The 18,207-nt window shown below is 38.7% G+C and overlaps 1 protein-coding gene across 20 annotated transcripts in view; it reads left to right on the forward strand.

The window, feature by feature from the left end:
* LOC124555758 (ensconsin-like) overlaps positions 1–18,207 on the forward strand; it is a 410,739-nt gene that overhangs the window by 284,490 nt on the left and 108,042 nt on the right. For 9 of the 20 annotated variants that reach the window (XM_047129790.1, XM_047129789.1, XM_047129780.1 and 6 more), the window contains exons 3-4: positions 1,228–1,305; positions 6,409–6,680. In XM_047129790.1, the coding sequence (XP_046985746.1) occupies positions 1,228–1,305; positions 6,409–6,680 (350 nt within the window). The remainder of the gene's footprint in view (positions 1–1,227; positions 1,306–6,408; positions 6,681–18,207) is intronic. The other 11 variants (XM_047129796.1, XM_047129794.1, XM_047129786.1 and 8 more) reach the window with 3 other exon arrangements.

Consider the following 18,207-nt stretch of genomic DNA (forward strand, 5'->3'; position numbering starts at 1 on the left):
AGTGAATAACGTTAAGAAGTATTTGGTGATTTGATGCATTACAGTGATATTTGTTTACCTCTATGGTAGGGCAATTGGTATGTCTGACTGCCTCTCAAGGGAGCTAGATTTGATCCCAAATACCACCAAGAACATTGTCTTATTTGGAAAACAGAAGTTAGGTTCACTCAGACTGATAAGGCACATATGATTTAGACAGAAGATGACTGATTGAGTGATTGACAGGCCAATGCCCTACATCAAGGTAGCATAATGGATTTATTGTCACATTGTTTACTAAGTGATATTGGAAAGAATGGGAGTAAGTTTCTGTAAGGCATATTAATTCCTTATCTGTGTAAAAATATTTTTATTTTAACATCTATTTTCCTGGCCTTTGAGGTTGAAATTCTGTATTGTTCATTACATGCAACAAATTTCTTTACATTAAGTGCAGATAAAGCCGAAAGGTGGAAATCTTGAGAGTAGGGTGGATGTTGCAACAACTTAAATTTAAAATCTCTCTGTTTTACCTCTGGAGTATAGCATCTTAAAAAGAAGATTTTTACTTATGGTATAGCTGGAGTAACAAAGCTGTTCCTGGTGGTACAACATAAAATTTGGAGTCTTGTGATTATTTAAATGGAGATGTGTTTCAGGTTTTTACTTGCAGTAAAATGTAATTTGGTAAGTCTCTAATTGACACAAGTGGCTGAGGATGCACAACCCAGTTGGCTTAAAAGCAAGTTAAAAATCTTCTATAGTTTTTTCAAAGCATAGTCACTTCATGTTGTGGTATTTATGTCAAGAAATGGAGATTTTGCTAGTCTGATCAAATACAAAACTTTTACAATCACTTCATGTGTAATTTAGTACTGGAATAGTAGTCATGTAAAAAGATATTGCTGTGTTAAAGCCGTTTGACACCATATGGCACACTTATATTGTAAAATTTATGGGGGTAAAGAACCAGGAAAAGGAAAAGAAAACAAGTATTGTTAGTGTCACATCAGCACATAAGTATACTTTTATAATGACATTTGTTCGTGCCATATTTTCTTCTTACTACTATTATGTACTTGATTACTTGATTTAGTATATTTTGAAGTTACAGAATTATTTTGTGGGTGACAGTATCAGATAGTTCAGAATTATGTCTCATACAATAACAACATGGACAAATCATTTATGTCATTAGCGTGTTTGTATTCTGTTGAGAGACATGCAAGGTTCTTGTCATCTGTCTAGGACAATCTGGTACACTTCACTGGTTTGCATACGTTGGACAAGAGCCCGATTTACTTCAGAATGAAAGTGTTAGCGAAGGTAATATTAATAATTACTCCCCAACTATAGAGATGTGGTTTGGCAGTCTTAAGCATGGATAGCATTTTACAAGTTTTGTTTAGTAATTAATTGAACATTTGCACATTTACCAAGAAGAATGTATTGTATAGAATACTGCCATGTAGCTTGTCTTATTGCATTGTAACATTATTGTATTTGCATGTTATGGCACTCATTATTTTGTGCATGCTAGCGTATCTGCAGTTTTGTAGGTTTGAAGTGGAGTACAGTTCTTTAACATGCTAGAAGCAAAAGCAGTTTCACATTCTGTGGGTGAATAATAATTTTGTTCTTTGGTGTACTGAGATCATCGTCTGAATGATATGAGAGGGATGGAAGGACATGATGGTAGAGAAATGTAAAAGTTATTCAATAACTGTATAAAAAATTGAATGTCATATAATGATTACACAACATTGTAACAGCTCTTGTCACACATGTTGTAATACATTTAAAAAATATCAGAACATTTGCCTTATAAGACGTGCAGAAAACATCCATAAAATGTTCATCATCACTGCCTTATGCTGCCCTTTTTCCAGATTTTATTTACAGTTACAGTCTAAATACAGCAGTGGTGAGGAAAAGCACTGCAGTGAGCCCGTAGAAATGAGGTAAAGTTAAGTGTTTTTGATTTTTGTAGTTGCTGTGTGTAAACTGTCACAAACTGCTGGTATTCTATCTGTCTGTTGCTGTGCAGTGATACACAAAGATTTGAAGAAGGAAGTATGGCTCTAGGCCCCAAAAAGAAAAAGTGGGTGCAGTCCCTTATCAAGGGGAATCAATATTCACGTGGGAGCAGTCATTCAGTTTTTCATAGGTCTCATTTATAAGCTGTAGAACATGTCAGTTTTCTTGTTCCCTAGAGTCTCTCTTATCATGAACACAAAAGATTCATAGATAACAAAATTTTATGCACGGTTTCTTCATATTGCTTCTGCAGGAATGTTTTCATTACATCAAAAGTCATGGAGGATTTTGCAATTTTTTAAGTAATACATGTTAACTGACTAACTTATTTTTCAGTTTAGGAAGCATTGCAGTTTTTCGTTGATTTCATTTGTATTGGGAGACTGCAGAAGTAAAACTTTGGTAGTTATACTTTACTGTTCATCAAATTTGGTCCTCTTTTCCATACTAACATTTGTGTTGTTAGATGTTGCACTTTCTTGTGTGACACCATATCTATTTTGCTGCTGATTATTTTTGTGTGTTTTTAAATGGCTGTAGTACTAGAACCACAATGTAGATGTGTCGTATGGGTGAAATATTGTTAACTTGTAATAACCAGATATGCTAACCATAGAACCTGATTACATATTTAAATTATTTTTGATTGCCATAAATTACTGCAAATGAGAAGTGCAACTGAGTGGCTCAGTTTCTGTTCACATTTAGTAACATTACTGCTGCGGCAGTTTCATAATTCCCTAAATTTACCCACTACAGGATAATTAGCAGTCTGCTCAGCCATCTTTTGCAATTCCTATTCAGTAGGTAACGTTTTTGTCTGTACTTATCTCTGATCATTTTTCTCTATAACTTTTGACTTTTATCTTGAAATGCCAAATTTGCCACACAATTTTTTGTATAATGTGAATGGCACAATAATGAAATTTTGGAATCGTATTCAGGACAAGTTACACTCATATATTGTTGCGATGATTCAGATTTATTTCCCTGTGCCTCCTGTAAGTCTGGTAATGTAAATGGATCCTGTGTAAGAAGAGACCATTTCTCATAGTTACCGAATGTAGATAAGAGTTCTATAAACTTACCCGCCAGCTATACATGAAAACAACTTCGTCTTCCAATGAATTGGCTGCAAGTTCCTAGACATTCTCTAGAATGCTTTTTTACTATCTGATTCATGATTACAACTCCAACATCACACCTCTGATCTCACTAGACCTCTGTCTTTAGACTAGCTTGCTGAAGATATCAGTTTAACAAAACCCAACATAAAGTTGTATTGAAATAATATGTGGTCTTCTTTGGCAGATGGGCCTGTTTTCCAGACTTCTGCTAGTAGATTAAGGTTAAGATTTTCTGTTCACCCTCTCTACTGCTGCTTTTATATGTTTGATGTATTTCATATCTTCATTAAAAATGGAAGATGAATGGGTCACTCAAATATTATAAATATTTCCTCACTTTCTAGAACAGTGTCTTGCATTTATCTACTAGGCAAATTACAATTGACTTCATCAGATTAATATTTTGTGTAAATTATCTTGACTCTCTGAAAATTGATCCTCTACTGTTCATAATAGAGTGTTCAGCAACAAAGCTGGGAGTGCTGCTTATGAAACCTGACAGGCTATGTATTGAAAACATTGACAGTCTTATCTTACTTCTTAATCTTATCACTAATGCTGCATTTATTTATGACAAACACTACTTGTCCAGAATTATGTACTGGCTTCTGTCAGAAATTTATACACCCAATCACATATTCAGAAAGATATCCCATGCAATTCTGTCTTTGCAAGTCCAGGATAATTTTGTCTTTCAAAGTCCAGGATGTGACTCAGTGTCAGATGCCTTTTACGATAGGTAGATAGAATCTAGATATTTTACAGTCTCTGCAATTTGCAAGACAACATGACGATTTTCAGAGAGTGCAGTGTCTTTTCCCCCCCTGGGCACATCATTATATTTCATATAAGTATAGGAAATATTTCAGATTCTGCAACACAAAGGCCTAGATGATACTGATGTTTTCTTTTACATATCTTTGAAACAGAACTAACCAATATTCTTTTCTAGTCACAAAGATTGTTTTATTTGCAATAGTCATAGTAAATTTTTGCTAAGAAGCAGCAGCTTATCCAACAGTATACTCAGTGTAAAACCTATCAGGAACTTGATGATCTCCTGATAACTTATTTATTTTCATTAGTGTGTATTTCTTACTATGCCATGCATTTGAAAGTTTGTGGTCGTGCAGTACGATCTTCTAGCCTAATGAAGTTTTGAACTTGAAAGTTGAGCCTTCAGCGAGTTTCATATATTTTATGGAAATTAGTTGACCATTGTTTGTTGCATCCTCATCAACTTTGCCTACATCTTGGAGGAGTGGAAGAGACTACATGAGCTGTGTAGATTTTTAAGTCTTCCAAAATTTCCAGTACTGTTGCATGGATAAAAGAATAAATCAGAGTGCATGCTTGTGTGACTACTGTAGGCAGTAAAGGTAAACTGATGTCATCTTTTCAGGCTTATGCTTTATATTTATCCTTTTACATTTGATACAGTCACCATTGCTCCTTACATGTCCAAAAGTATGGGAAAATTTGCCAATTGGAGCCTTCTAACAAAAAACAGAAAGCAGAAAGTTGCAGTACTCAAAGTTTATTTTTTGTTTATGTCATACATTGTATTGATGTCCATTGTTAAATGCAAGAAAACCCAAAATTTCCATTATGTTGAGCGATAGTACAACTTTTACAAATGTACTCAATGACTGTAATTACTCTAGGTTTTAGGTGAGTTGAAGCTACCAACTGGTAAGATGGAAAGCATATCTTAAAAAGAAAAGAAAGAGAAATTTTTTTATCAAATACTAGTTCATAGATCATGAACTCTTGCTCCCATACCAGTCTTGATCAAGAGATAAAGAATAAAATAGTTGGACTACTTTTATAAATAAATCTGAGTACTGTTTTTATAGCCTTTTTAAGCTGTCAAATTTTCATTTTGAAGTCACAGCTTTATCATCAGGGTTACCATGAAATGTGTACTGCCTAGTCAGACAGTTAAGATAATTTGCACACCTAAAAATGTTCACCTGAAGTTATAAATTCCTAATGATGAAGCTGTGACTTCAGAATGTGCATTGACACAGTAAAAGTGCTGTAAAGATAGTAGACAGATTTTGTTATTAGGTTTTCCAATTATTTCACTGTCTTGGTTTCCCAAGAGTAGCTGCAATTAGTACCATGAAATATTGCAATGCTGAGTCCTGTGAAAAGTCTTGGTGGCCTCTCACCATCAGTGCAAGCTCTATTAGTAACATCTCCACAACCTCTACACTTGTGTTGCTTTCTCTGTTGCATTGCATGGAAAAATACAAACCCTGTCATATCTTCCAAACTGCGTTTACTTTGGCCATCATGAAAAGACAGTGAGACAGACGTATCATCCATCGAATAGTCAATAGAGATAGAGTATTCTTCCCTCTTTTTAATATCTTTCATGATGTTAAATTTGGTCTGACAACTGTTCGTCGTCGTAGTGCTGTTTTCTTTGTAACCTCATCTTGCTACATTTCGCGATATATTTTTCTGTGTTTTGATGTTGTTGAGCCCCCTGAATATATCTCGTATTTCTGTTGCACAGAAACTCTGACTTGCTATTTATGAGAACACTAACATTTCATTATGTTTGATAGTAAGAAATAGTTCTCATTACATAGCCAATGTGATACTTAATATCACTTAATCCTCTTACATTTTAACAATAAAGGGAATTTATTTTAATGTTGGAAGTGAGTTACATGACATTCTTGTTTTCACCTGATTGAAATTTTAGCTAGAGTGTTCTTGCATCCTACCATCCAAAACTGGTTCTTTTAACTGTGAAGTGATTTCACTAATACATTTCACCTTAGCAAATAAATAGTGGTCTGATGTAGATTTCTGAAGCAGTTTACTTCATCCCATGCAGAAGTAGTGTCACAATAAGCTGCTATTTTGACTTTTTAGTACCCAAACATAACCGTAGTTTTTTTGTGAATAATGTTATTGTGAATTTTTTATGATGCTTTATAAACTTGTACGCTGTAGGATTTGATTATGTAAATGTGCCTGTTACTTCATTTTTCATAGCTCATTAAATTTTCCCGTTTTATAAGGAAGTGGTATCATTTTTCTGCCACTGAAAGGAGAGTAAAGAATTCAAGAGAACTTTTCAATTTCATACAACAGTTTTTACCTATTCAGTGACATAACTGTTCAGCCTTTGGTAAAATTATCTGTTAATATGAAATCCTCTATGTACAAAAGTTAAATTTCAGTTTTTCTGTTTCTTTTATATGTAGTAGACTCAGTCTGTAGATATATTTCCACTCTTTTATGGCAGCAGGAAAGGATGCTGTGACACGAGACAGGGAAGAGCGGCTACGTTTGCTAAAGGAACGCCAAAATGAAGAACGGCAAAGGAAGTTAGAGGAATTGAAGCAGCAGGCTCTTGCTGCCCAGAAGTTTCGTGAACAGAAGGAGGAGGAGCGACGACGGCGCATTGAAGAGCTCAGGCAACGGGACAATGATCGACGACTGCAGGTGGAAGAACGCAAGCGACAAATATACGAAGCTGAGCGGGACCGTAGGGAAGCCATATTGCGAAAAAATCAGGTACTTTGATTGTTTGACTTTTATATTGCTTCAAATTATCCATAAAGAAGTCTTTGCTAATTCACATTGTTATCAATGACAAATACACCACCAGAAACTTGCAGAGAAGGTATACAGGAAATAATCACGGGATATAATCACATCATGGGATTTTAGATACTTTTGGCAGCTATTCAATTTTCATTAACAAACTTCTGCAGTGAATTGTTTTTGCAGAGCTTTCACTCAAGTGATATTGCATTGTTTGCTGCCGTAAGCTTCATTTAGAACATGAAGTTAACAGTAGAGTGGCTAGGGCTTTGTCCGGTCCACCAGGGAATAAGTTTGATCCCAAGCACTATGGCTGCAGCTGATGTTTCTGTTGTTTAAGTATCTTGTTAGTATGGAGCCGAATCTCCTCCTTCAATTTTCCTTATATTTTTTTCTTTGGTGACATTACTCAGTTAGCTTAGTAGAGAAATGCAGTAACTAGTGCTCCTTGTAACACATCCACTATTTAATACAAACTAACCATCAAGACATCTCTTATACTCAGAAGTTGGATGCCATGACCTCCATGCCAGGCATGATAACTGTTTCTGTGTTTACACTAGTTGGTAACAATTAGGTGAAATTTCATATATTTTCATTTTATTTCGTGTAAGAAGAGAGAAAAAACAACAGTGGTCTTAGCCCTGTTGCCTTCACCAAAACGAAGTTTATCATGTGTTCTCTCTCCCTGTCATTCCAGTAAAGCCAGCCAGACACAAACTCTTCAGGAATTACTGAACCAGATATTTTGTGTCTTTGACCCTCCAGTGTTTTGTGTTGGAAGAGTAAATGTGATTGTTTCATGCCCCACATCAAGTAATCTACACTTTAAGGCTTCTTTCTCTGTCCCCATTGTGTACAGTTTTTTGAGTTGCCATGGCCAGTCATTTAACTTATCATGAATTTAGTCTGTCTCCTGCTCAACCTCACAGCTGCAGAGCTTCTCTTTAAACGTGGACTTGGCATTACTAGCTTGCCATGTTTTTGTTTTTGAGTCTCAGTCCAAAGTTCTAAGTGTCGCCTTCTGATCCAGCTACATAGTTTAGATTTTATCATCACCTTAATTATAGTTAGGACAGGTTCCAGTCTAACTAAAAGTGTCATTGACCCTGTCCTGGCTAGCCTATCAACTTGGTCATTACCAGTAATACCTGAGCTTCCAAGAACCCACAGCAGGTTTACCCTGTTGCTTTCCTCTAGCCTCACAGGGGATTCATGGCATTCTGTGACAATCTCTGATCTCGTTGCAGGGACTTACAGAGATTTTAGAGGTGCTTGGCTGTCTGAATGAATGTAGATGTTATGATTTTTGTAGCACCTACATAGATTCTCCTCCACACACACTGATAGTGGATATCTCCACCTGGAATATCATAGCCAGCTTCCCTAGAGAGACTGCGTTCTCTAATCTAGGCTGTGCCCCGTACACCCTGGCCCCAGCACCTTCAAATGTTTTTGACCCATCAGTAAACCAGACTGTCACCTAAATAGTATTGTGGTTCATTCATCTAATGCTCCCTGCTGCCTATTGTTATACTGAAAGGTTTGTCGAGGCAGCTGGAAGTTTTTTGCCAGCCAGCATTTTCCCAGCCATCCTTATATTTACCACATTTATGATAGTACTGATGGATTCTGGATATCCTACAGATCTCTAATTTTTGTTTGTTTGTAATCTGTATGTCCTTACTGCTGCCTCCGTTGTAATTCAGATGCATAATGAGAGCATGTCCGACATGATCTCCATCTCTGCAATGGGTGTGCTGTAAATTCTGTCTGTCATGGCTCAGCAGGCCAATCTTTGCACCTTCTTGAGCTCCTTAGCAGCTACCTTCTGTTCTATTTTAATTCACGATACACTAGCCCCAAAAGTTACTGTAGGACTTATTACAGAGATGTACGAGGTGCATTCAAGTTCTAAGGCCTCCGATTTTTTTTCTAATTAACTACTCACCCGAAATCGATGAAACTGGCGTTACTTCTCGACGTAATCGCTCTTCAGACGTACACATTTTTCACAACGCTGACGCCATGATTCCATGGCAGCGGCGAAGGCTCCTTTAGGAGTCTGTTTTGACCACTGGAAAATTGCTGAGGCAATAGCAGCACAGCTGGTGACTGTGTGGCCACGGAGAGTGTCTTTCATTGTTGGAAAAAGCCAAAAGTCACTAGGAGCCGGGTCAGGTGAGTAGGGAGCATGAGGAATCACTTAAAAGTTGTTATCACGAAGAAACTGTTGCGTAACGTTAGCTCGATGTGCGGGTGCGTTGTCTTGGTGAAACAGCACATGCGCAGCCCTTCCCGGACGTTTTTGTTGCAGTGCAGGAAGGAATTTGTTCTTTAAAACATTTTTGTAGGGTGCACCTGTTACCGTAGTGCCCTTTGGAACGCAATGGGTAAGGATTACACCCTCGCTGTCCCAAAACATGGACACCATCATTTTTTCAGCACTGGCGGTTACCCGAAATTTTTTTGGTGGCGGTGAATCTGTGTGCTTCCATTGAGCTGACTGGCGCTTTGTTTCTAGAGTGAAAAATGGCATCCACGTCTCATCCATTGTCACAACCGACGAAAAGAAAGTCCCATTCATGCTGTCGTTGCGCGTCAACATTGCTTGGCAACGTGCCACACGGGCAGCCATGTGGTCATCCGTCAGCATTCGTGGCACCCACCTGGATGACACTTTTCGCATTTTCAGGTCGTCATGCAGGATTGTGTGCACAGAACCCACAGAAATGCCAACTCTTGAGGTGATCTGTTCAATAGTCATTCGGCGATCCCCCAAAACAATTCTCTCCACTTTCTCGATCATGTCGTCAGACCGGCTTGTGCGAGCCAGAGATTGTTTCGGTTTGTTGTCACACGATGTTCTGCCTTCATTAAACTGTCGCACCCACGAACGCACTTTCGACACATCCATAACTCCATCACCACATGTCTCCTTCAACTGTCGATGAATTTCAATTGGTTTCACACCACGCAAATTCAGAAAACGAATGATTGCACGCTGTTCAAGTAAGGAAAACGTCGCCATTTTAAGTATTTAAAACAGTTCTCATTCTCGCCGCTGGCGGTAAAATTCCATCTGTCGTATGGTGCTGCGATCTCTGGGACGTATTGACAATGAACGCGGCCTCATTTTAAAACAATGCGCATGTTTCTATCTCTTTCCAGTCCGGAGAAAAAAAAATCGGAGGCCTTGGAACTTGAATGCACCTCGTATATCCAGTACATGCTCTTGAGACTAAGACCTCTGTTTTTTCCTGAGGCACACATAGCACTTTGCCTTGGAATATATAAATTCTTTATTTGAGGGGTCCATGTTAGTTTCACATTCAGTGTTCACCATAGATACTTCTTTACCCACTCTTTGGTAGAACTTACCTGGAAGGACTTAAGCTTCCAATCCATGTCCTGGATATACTTCCTCATGAATGGTACTACAATAGTTTCCCAGGGACTGACACTTAGATCTTGTTTCTTATGCTAGTTCAATACAGTGTTTAGAGTGCGCAGTGGCAATGTTCTAGTAGCACTTGCATATTTCTCAAGTGTTAATATGACTACATTGTCTGTGAAGCCTTTGCAAAAGTAGCCTCCAGTGAGTTCATTCACCTCTAGGTTCCACAACAGACATCCTTCATGGTGGCTTTTACCTTTCATCTGCTCAGGATGATATTAATCCACCTACATATAGTATCCTAATTCTCCAGTAGCTGTAACCATGGATTTGAAGGTCGTATTGCTGCAAGTCCCCTCAACACCGAGCAAGAAGCAGAGAGCAATTTCATGAAAGTGTTTAGCTTGTTCTACCTTCCTAACGAGTTTTTGAGGTGCTGTTTTGCATGTTTTGCCTGGTTGATATGCATGTTGGTCTTCATGTAGAGGAACTACAGTTAACCTCTCTTCCCTAACGTACATTAACCAGTTTTTTTAATGTCTTTAAAAGAGACTGATTCGTCTCATATCCTTAGCCTTGGTATGATCAGTGCTCTTTGCCTTTAGAATGAAAACAACCTTCACTGTCCTCAAAGCATTAGAAATGACTGAACTGTCTGCCCAGAGTCCCTCTCCTGCTAGTTACAGCAGATTGGAAGAATTCCATTTGGGCCTGGTGACTTGAATGGTTGAAACTTTCATATCACTCACTGGATTTTCTTGAAGTTAAATCATTTTTTGCAAGATTCCCAGTTCTCCCATTGGTTAACTGAAACCAGTACCTGAGAGGGACTGAATCTTACTCTGCATCATCTGCCAGAGTACACTGAGCGATGTGTTTCTTGGGGTTCACATCCAGTGTCTCATGCACTGTCTTTGCATCCCACTGTCCTCCTTAGTGTGCCTCCCAGGTTTGTTATTGTTTGTTGTGAGGGTTTTGTGAAGTCTGGTCCTAATAGTTGTATCTTCCACCTTCTCACAGAATACCATCCAGGATTATTGTTCTGCTTCCCTAACAACAAGATTATATTTTGCAAGCGCCTCCCAATATTTTACCCATTGTCCTTTCCTTCTTTCAAAGTTGAACTGTCTTCTTACCTGCTTTCTTTGCAATTTAATATTGTGGTTCCACGAAGGTACATTCCTATTTGTGCACTTCTTCATGATTGGACAATTTTCTAAGTAAAAAGTCATGATGACAGTCCTGCAACAGACTGGTCCTAACAACAAATGGCACATTGGAGGTGAAATATGACTGACTCGTGTCCCTGTTGTCCAGTGTTATTGCATGCACAGCTGCACCATAACTGACGCACTGGACAGCAAACAGAGATTCCACGCTATAGGAGGATATTTAGTGTTCTCGCCTGATGGTCTATAAGGCTATTGATAATATAGATGTTACCACTAGTAGTAATGTTGGAGCGCAAGTTTTTCAGCAAGGGCCATCCATGTTTTGCGGATGTGTTCTCAACTTTACACTGGAGCAGAAACATACAGCCCAACTTGGTAGTGGTTGGGTGACTGCTGTAATTGTGTGCTATCCTAGTGACACTGTGAAAACCATTGCTGGACTGGAGGCTTTTAATAGCAGAGGTGTGTTGCGGGGAGATGGGTTGGTGGTATTTCGCTTCCAATATGCCATTTATTGTTAGGACCAGGAATCATTGTAAAATAAATGAGTTTGAGTCTGTCACTGTATGGTTTAAAGGCCAAGGATTTTGTGTGCAACAATTAAACTGACAGGTAATCTTACCTTTTATTATAGAAAGTGAAACAAAGTACCTCTCCCTTCCATTAGTTTACCTGCCATTTCCTGTAAGTCTGCTGGATTTCTTATCGAAATTTTAACTTCACTTAAACTTGACTTTCACTCTTTCCTATACGAGTCCTGGTCTGTTTTCCAACAAATCCTATAGACCACGGACTGTTTAATACCCATTTCAACCTTAAACGCGCTATACATGTGGTCAGATAAGGATGGCTCTATCACCACATGCCATTGTTTGATGTTACTACACATTAAGATGAGCCCAGAAGTTAAGCCAGGTACTTCTTACCTTCTTTTATTCTTGAAGGTAGGTTTCTTATCATTATTCAATGTCTGTACATTGATCTCCAGTAGATATTAAAGTAGGTGATGGTTTCGCTGCTTCCCCACACCAGGTTTTTGACATTGGCATCACAGCCAACCAGCAGTTGTTTAGTCAACTGCAAGCTCGTGTTTACCAGTCTCCTCACTTCCTGGGAGTAAGGAGTGCTGTTGTCTTCATAAGGCAGGTAAGCTGAGGACAATACAAATTCCCTTGAGATGCCTTTCTGACACTATTTCATCCTGATGACCACCAAGTCCTTGGAACAAAGAGTTCACCACCAACATGAGTCACAATCAATTTTTAACATGTTATGAGAGTTTTTACATTCCTAGCATAAGTCAGCTTATGTCCAGTTCCTCTCATGCCATACACCGCCTTCATATAAACAAGAGTTCTTGGATCAGAGTCATGTCCACCTCCTACCTTCCGGGAAGATGACTCAAGGTGGCAGTTGCCCCCTTACTGTACTGTAGGTTTATCCGAAACACTTGCAGTTACCAGCGTGCCACTGTTGTTGCTTCTTATATCCATATTCACGCTGACAGTAACCTGAGAGAACTCTTAAGTACAGTTTTAGGTCCCATTTTAGCATTGCCTTCAGTGATATCTCACCAACTTCCGCCACGAGGGTTTGGCCATCAGATGCAACTCTCCAGTTAATTATCCTCCAGTTGCCTGTTGAGACATTCTAATTCTGAACCGATACTTTTTCAAACAGAGTCTTTGGAGTAGTATCCTTTGTAGCTCGCCCGGTTGGCCGTGCGGTCTAACGCACGGCTTTCTGAGCAGGAAGGAGCGCCTGGTCCCCGGCACGAATCCGCCCGGTGGATTTGTGTCGAGGTCCAGTGAACTGGCCAGTCTGTGGATGTTTTTAGGCAGTTTTCCATCTGCCTCAGCAAATGCGGGCTGGTTCCCCTTATTTCGCCTCAGTTACACTATGTTGGCAATTGCTGCACAAACAAGTTCTCCACGTATGCGTACACCACCATTACTCTACCATGCAAACATAGAGGTTACACTCGTCTGGTGTGAGACGATCCCTGGGGGGTCCACCGGGGGCCAAACCGCACAGTAACCCGGAGTTCAGTGTGGGGCGGCGGAGGGCTGAAGTGGACTGCGGTAGTCGTCGTGGGGTTGTGGACCACTGTGGCTGCGGCGGGGACAGAGCCTCTCTGTCGTTTCTAGGTCCCTGGTTAAGATACAATACAATACAATCTTTAGTAAATTTTTTATGTATACAAATTGATATCTTTGTGGTCTTGAAAAGTTCCACTGCTGTCTTAACTAGCAGATTCACCTCCTCCTACAAAGGCCCCATCCCCTTCAACCAATGTACTGTCCCCATCTTCTCACAGACAGAGGGGAGCACCTTTTTTCCAGCACTCTCTCCTGAATTTGGCACCTTGACTTGTTGTCTTTTCCAAGAGAGCCATTTGAACTAGTTCCTCCTGCTGTGAGGTGATGTTAACAAGTGGATATCCTTATTGGATTATCTCCACCCTAAAAACTGAAGTGTTGGCAGAAGAGCCAACACCGTGTTGCTAGAGGAGGCCGAAATGCACGCGTTTAATTACACGCAGACTGGCGTGAGGTTTGGAACAGTTAAGGGAATGTATAGTAGCAAATAAAGTACGTAGTGGATGTAATACTCAACTTTAATCCACAATCGGTGTACAACTCTCTTGACTGTACATAAGTTCCATTTCAATATACACTGGTAATGGCGCCTTGCTAGGTCGTAGCAAATGATGTAGCTGAAGGCTATGCTAACTATCGTCTCGGCAAATGAGAGCGTATTTGTCAGTGAACCATTGCTATGAATGTCGGCTGTACAACTGGGGCGAGTGCTAGGATGTCTCTCTCGACCTGCCGTGTGGCGGCGCTCGGTCTGCAATCACTGACAGTGGCGACACGCGGGTCCGTCGTATACTAATGGACCGCGGCCGATTTAAAGGCTACCACCTAGCAAGTGTGGTGTCTGGCGGTGACACCACAAAAACTATGTCTCCAGTACTATTGGTCCCGCTTCGTGGCTCAGCTTTTTCTAGATTTGCTTATTCTGGTAAGTGAGAATATCAGACTGCTGCCTTGTTCTCTAATTTCCTTTCTTGGAAATGGGAGGTATCTGTTTACCCCCTTCATGCCAAGACAGTCTTTTCTTCGAGATTCAAGACCTTCTAAGTCACTCCATTTGTTCTTAGAAAGCTATTCTTTTGCCTCTGCTGTTCTCTTTATTCTCTTAGAAGTTTGGTCTTGATCTGGTCCAACTTTCAGTGATAATTTCCACTTCTTTGACGGGTTCATACTCTGATCCAGTTGCAGAGACAGTTTACATTGGTTCAACACCAAATGTTTAAGTATTTGGGGTATCATCAAGTCCTGTAGTTTTTTGATTAGTTCCTGTGTTATCCGTTTTCTTTCCAAAAGAACTGTGTATGTATTGCTTCTCACCAGTACAGACCAGCACCACTGCAAGCTAATTAATCAGGGCGTGAGCCATCTATCGCTCGAAAAATGGACTAATTGTGTATGAGAACAATGTACGGACGTCTCACTATGCATCCCTTGACTGGTGCTGCCTTCTGTTGTCAATTTCTAGAATTATTTCAAAATAAACATCAGTGAACAACTGCTGTCACAAATGGCTGAGCCAGTATGATTGTATTGACGTAGTTTAGTGCATGTACTTGTCCAAGTTGGAACCACAGTGAAATGGGGTGCAATATCAATGCTCTTGTCTTTCATTGCATGCTCAGTGGTATGGTGTTTTTTATCAGTATTGTGCTGATAATTCCTCTCATCGAGATTTGCTGTCTCCCCTTCTTGCTGATATTCTTGATCCCATTGTGACTTATTTCATGATTAGTCTTCTTTTTTCTAACCCGTTTCTCCCCCAACTGAAGGAATCTATGCTGTTACTTGATGAATAGATTGTTGTCATATGTATTTAATTTTAGATTACTTGTAAACAGTTTATCTTTTGCCACATCTCCTAAATAAGTTGTTCTCATTAGGAATCCCTTTCTATTAAACAGCTTTCTGCTATAGTCTCACTATTCCTCACACAGGCTCATAAAAGCTGCTAAGTGTTCTGTATTTTTATGGTTTACTTAATGAAGATCTAATTTTATGATTTACTTAATAAAGATCTATTATCTGAATGTGACTGCAAGCAACTATGTATTGGTGCATTTGAAACCTTTATATTACTTTTGTTCTTAATTGATTTCCATATTACTTCGCTATGTAACCAAATTAGTACATTAAACTGCCAGAGCAGTTCCATTTTGCTAAACTCAGTCATATATTGCAGATTTTAAAACTTTTCCCAATATAAATCAGCTCTTCAGTTTTACTGTGTTAAAATATTAAAGTCCTACAGGAAGGGTTGGTTATAATTTTCCCAGCCAGCATGATACAGTTATGCACTGCCTTTTAGTTTACTTTATTGAAGAACAGAACCTGTGTTACATACAGTACTGTCTACTTCTTCAGTGTGTCATCAAAAAATCTAAACGTATGTATTATGAACAAAAATAAAGTAAAAAAGACCTGAAAGAACATTAAAAATGAAACAAAAAATGTGACATTATAGGATTCAAGTCCCGGACCATTACTGTGCTGTAGATTTTTAAAGATGGTTGAAAGAATAACGACGAAGAGTACCAGGTGTACAAGTATGAAATGTGGATTTCAGACAACAGATGTTGCACCAACACAGTTTGTGCTATCCATTTTGTTATGTCATCAGCAAGTGACAGACATGCACAAGTGATAAATTGGAAAAGTGTGTGCATAATGTTGTGCTGTTGTGTTCAATATATCAAAATTTATAGTGAACAAAGAGCATTCGTGGACAGCATTAATTTTTTGTTTTCATTTGAAGAAAACTGCTGCTGAATCATACCGATTACTTCAAGAAGCTTATGGTGAACATGCTCCAGCGCAAGATATGTGTGAACGATGGTTTCAGCGTTTCAAAAATGGTGACTTTGATGTTGCAAATGCGGAACATGGAAAACAGAAAGAAAACAAAGATGTGGAATTGGAAGCATAGCTGAATGAAGATGATTTACAAACACAGAAACAACTCACCGACCAATTGGAATTGTTAGTCAATAAGCTATTTCCAATCAGCTATGAGAGATGGGAAAGATTCAGAAGACCAGTAGATGGGTACCACATGATTTGAATGACAGGCAAATAGAAAAGCACAAAAACACATATGATATTTTGCTCACTCAGTACAAAAGGAAGTCATTTTTGCATCATATATTGTTACAGGGGATGAAAAGTGGATTTATTTTGAAAATCCCAAGTGCAAAAAATCTTGGGTGGACCCAGGCACACCATCCACATCGACCAAAAGACTGAATTGCTTTGGCAGAAAGACAATGCTCTATGTTTGGTGGGACCAGAGGAATGTGATCTATTATGAACTTTTAAAACCTGGGGAAGCAGTTAATACTAAATGTTAGCAACGGTTGACCTGTTTGAACTGTTCACTACTTGCAAAAAGGCCACAGTACTGAAAGAGGCTACAAGAATTCATTTTTCTGCATGACAGTGCTCCTTCACATATGACAAAACTGGTTCCTGATTCATTGGAAGGACTCGGCTGGGAAGTTCTACCCCATGCAGCTTACTCACCAGACTTGGCTCCTTCTGATTACTACTTGTTTGCATTAATGGGTCACACACTTGCTGAGCAGAACTTTGGTTTGTACGAAGGTGTCAAAAATTGGCTCGATGAATGGTTTGCAGCAAAGGGGAAAATTTTTACTAGTGTGGTATTCACAAATAGCTTGTAAGATGGTAAAAATGTGTAACAAATAATGGAGCATACTTTGAATAAAGCCCTAGTTATCATTGTTCTGAATTTGACTTTTTTTAAGATAAAAAGTCTATATTTCATACTTGTACACCTGGTAAACACATAGATACAGGTGCAGTGAATATAATGAGCCAAATGCTATAAGATATCAGTTTTGAGGATAGGATTCATTAAATTTCTGGCTCCAGTTTTGAGTGTATCTTGACCAAAGTATTGAAATCCATGGACTGACTAGATAGAACTCATCCCAAGAATTTTTGCAGTAAGTGTAAGGCCCTAAGTGCATTTCCTATAAGTATTAATACTACCCTTTTCTAAACAATAAACAAAATAGAGATTAGCAAATAAACTGTGACAGAGAACAGATCCAGTTTTCTTCAGAAAACACCATTTTTGATCTCACAAATGAAGATTCAATAGAATGATGGTTTGAAAATGTCTCTGGTGGCAGTTTGTGACTGATGAAGTCTTAAATAATGATGGCTTCCAAAGTCTACTTGGAAAATTTAATATCTTAAAAGCAAAATTTTCAAATAACTAGAAACTCTTACTCTTTCTTGTCAGTTCATTTTTTTTTATGTTCTTCACAAATAACAAGAAATTTTATTCATACAATACTGTAAAGTCCTGGGTGGTTTATTGACACAGCATCAGTGGTGGTTATGTTGTAACTTTGTAATTGCTATAGTTTTGCTTAAGGATTACATATTTTAGACATCACTGTCAGCATTTTGAGTTCTGTTTTACATGTTCTAATGACAGCTGTTTCTCTTTTCATTTTAGCAGGTGTCCGATGTAACTTGCCGTGCAGGCATTATGGTTCCCCCCCCCCCCCCCCCCCTCCCTCCCTCAACTGTTAAGCCCAATTTTTCAGTTATTGTGCTAGGTTTCTGGCACATTTCACTTGCTTGATTTGAAATTTTATTATTCTTCATTCATCGCTCATGAAATCTATCTGCAGAAGTGTGTGTTTTGCAATCAGTCCTGTGTTTTTCTCTTGTGATTTGTGTTCCTCTGTTTACTGTGTTGTGCAAGGTAAAACTGTTTTACGTGTATAATATTTAAAAGAACAATATATATTTGTATATATAATGTTTATGTTATATTAAGCAATGCTAGAAGAAGAAGAAGA

This window comes from Schistocerca americana, chromosome X (genome assembly GCF_021461395.2).
Source record: "Schistocerca americana isolate TAMUIC-IGC-003095 chromosome X, iqSchAmer2.1, whole genome shotgun sequence".
In the NCBI taxonomy this organism is placed as follows: domain Eukaryota; kingdom Metazoa; phylum Arthropoda; class Insecta; order Orthoptera; family Acrididae; genus Schistocerca; species Schistocerca americana.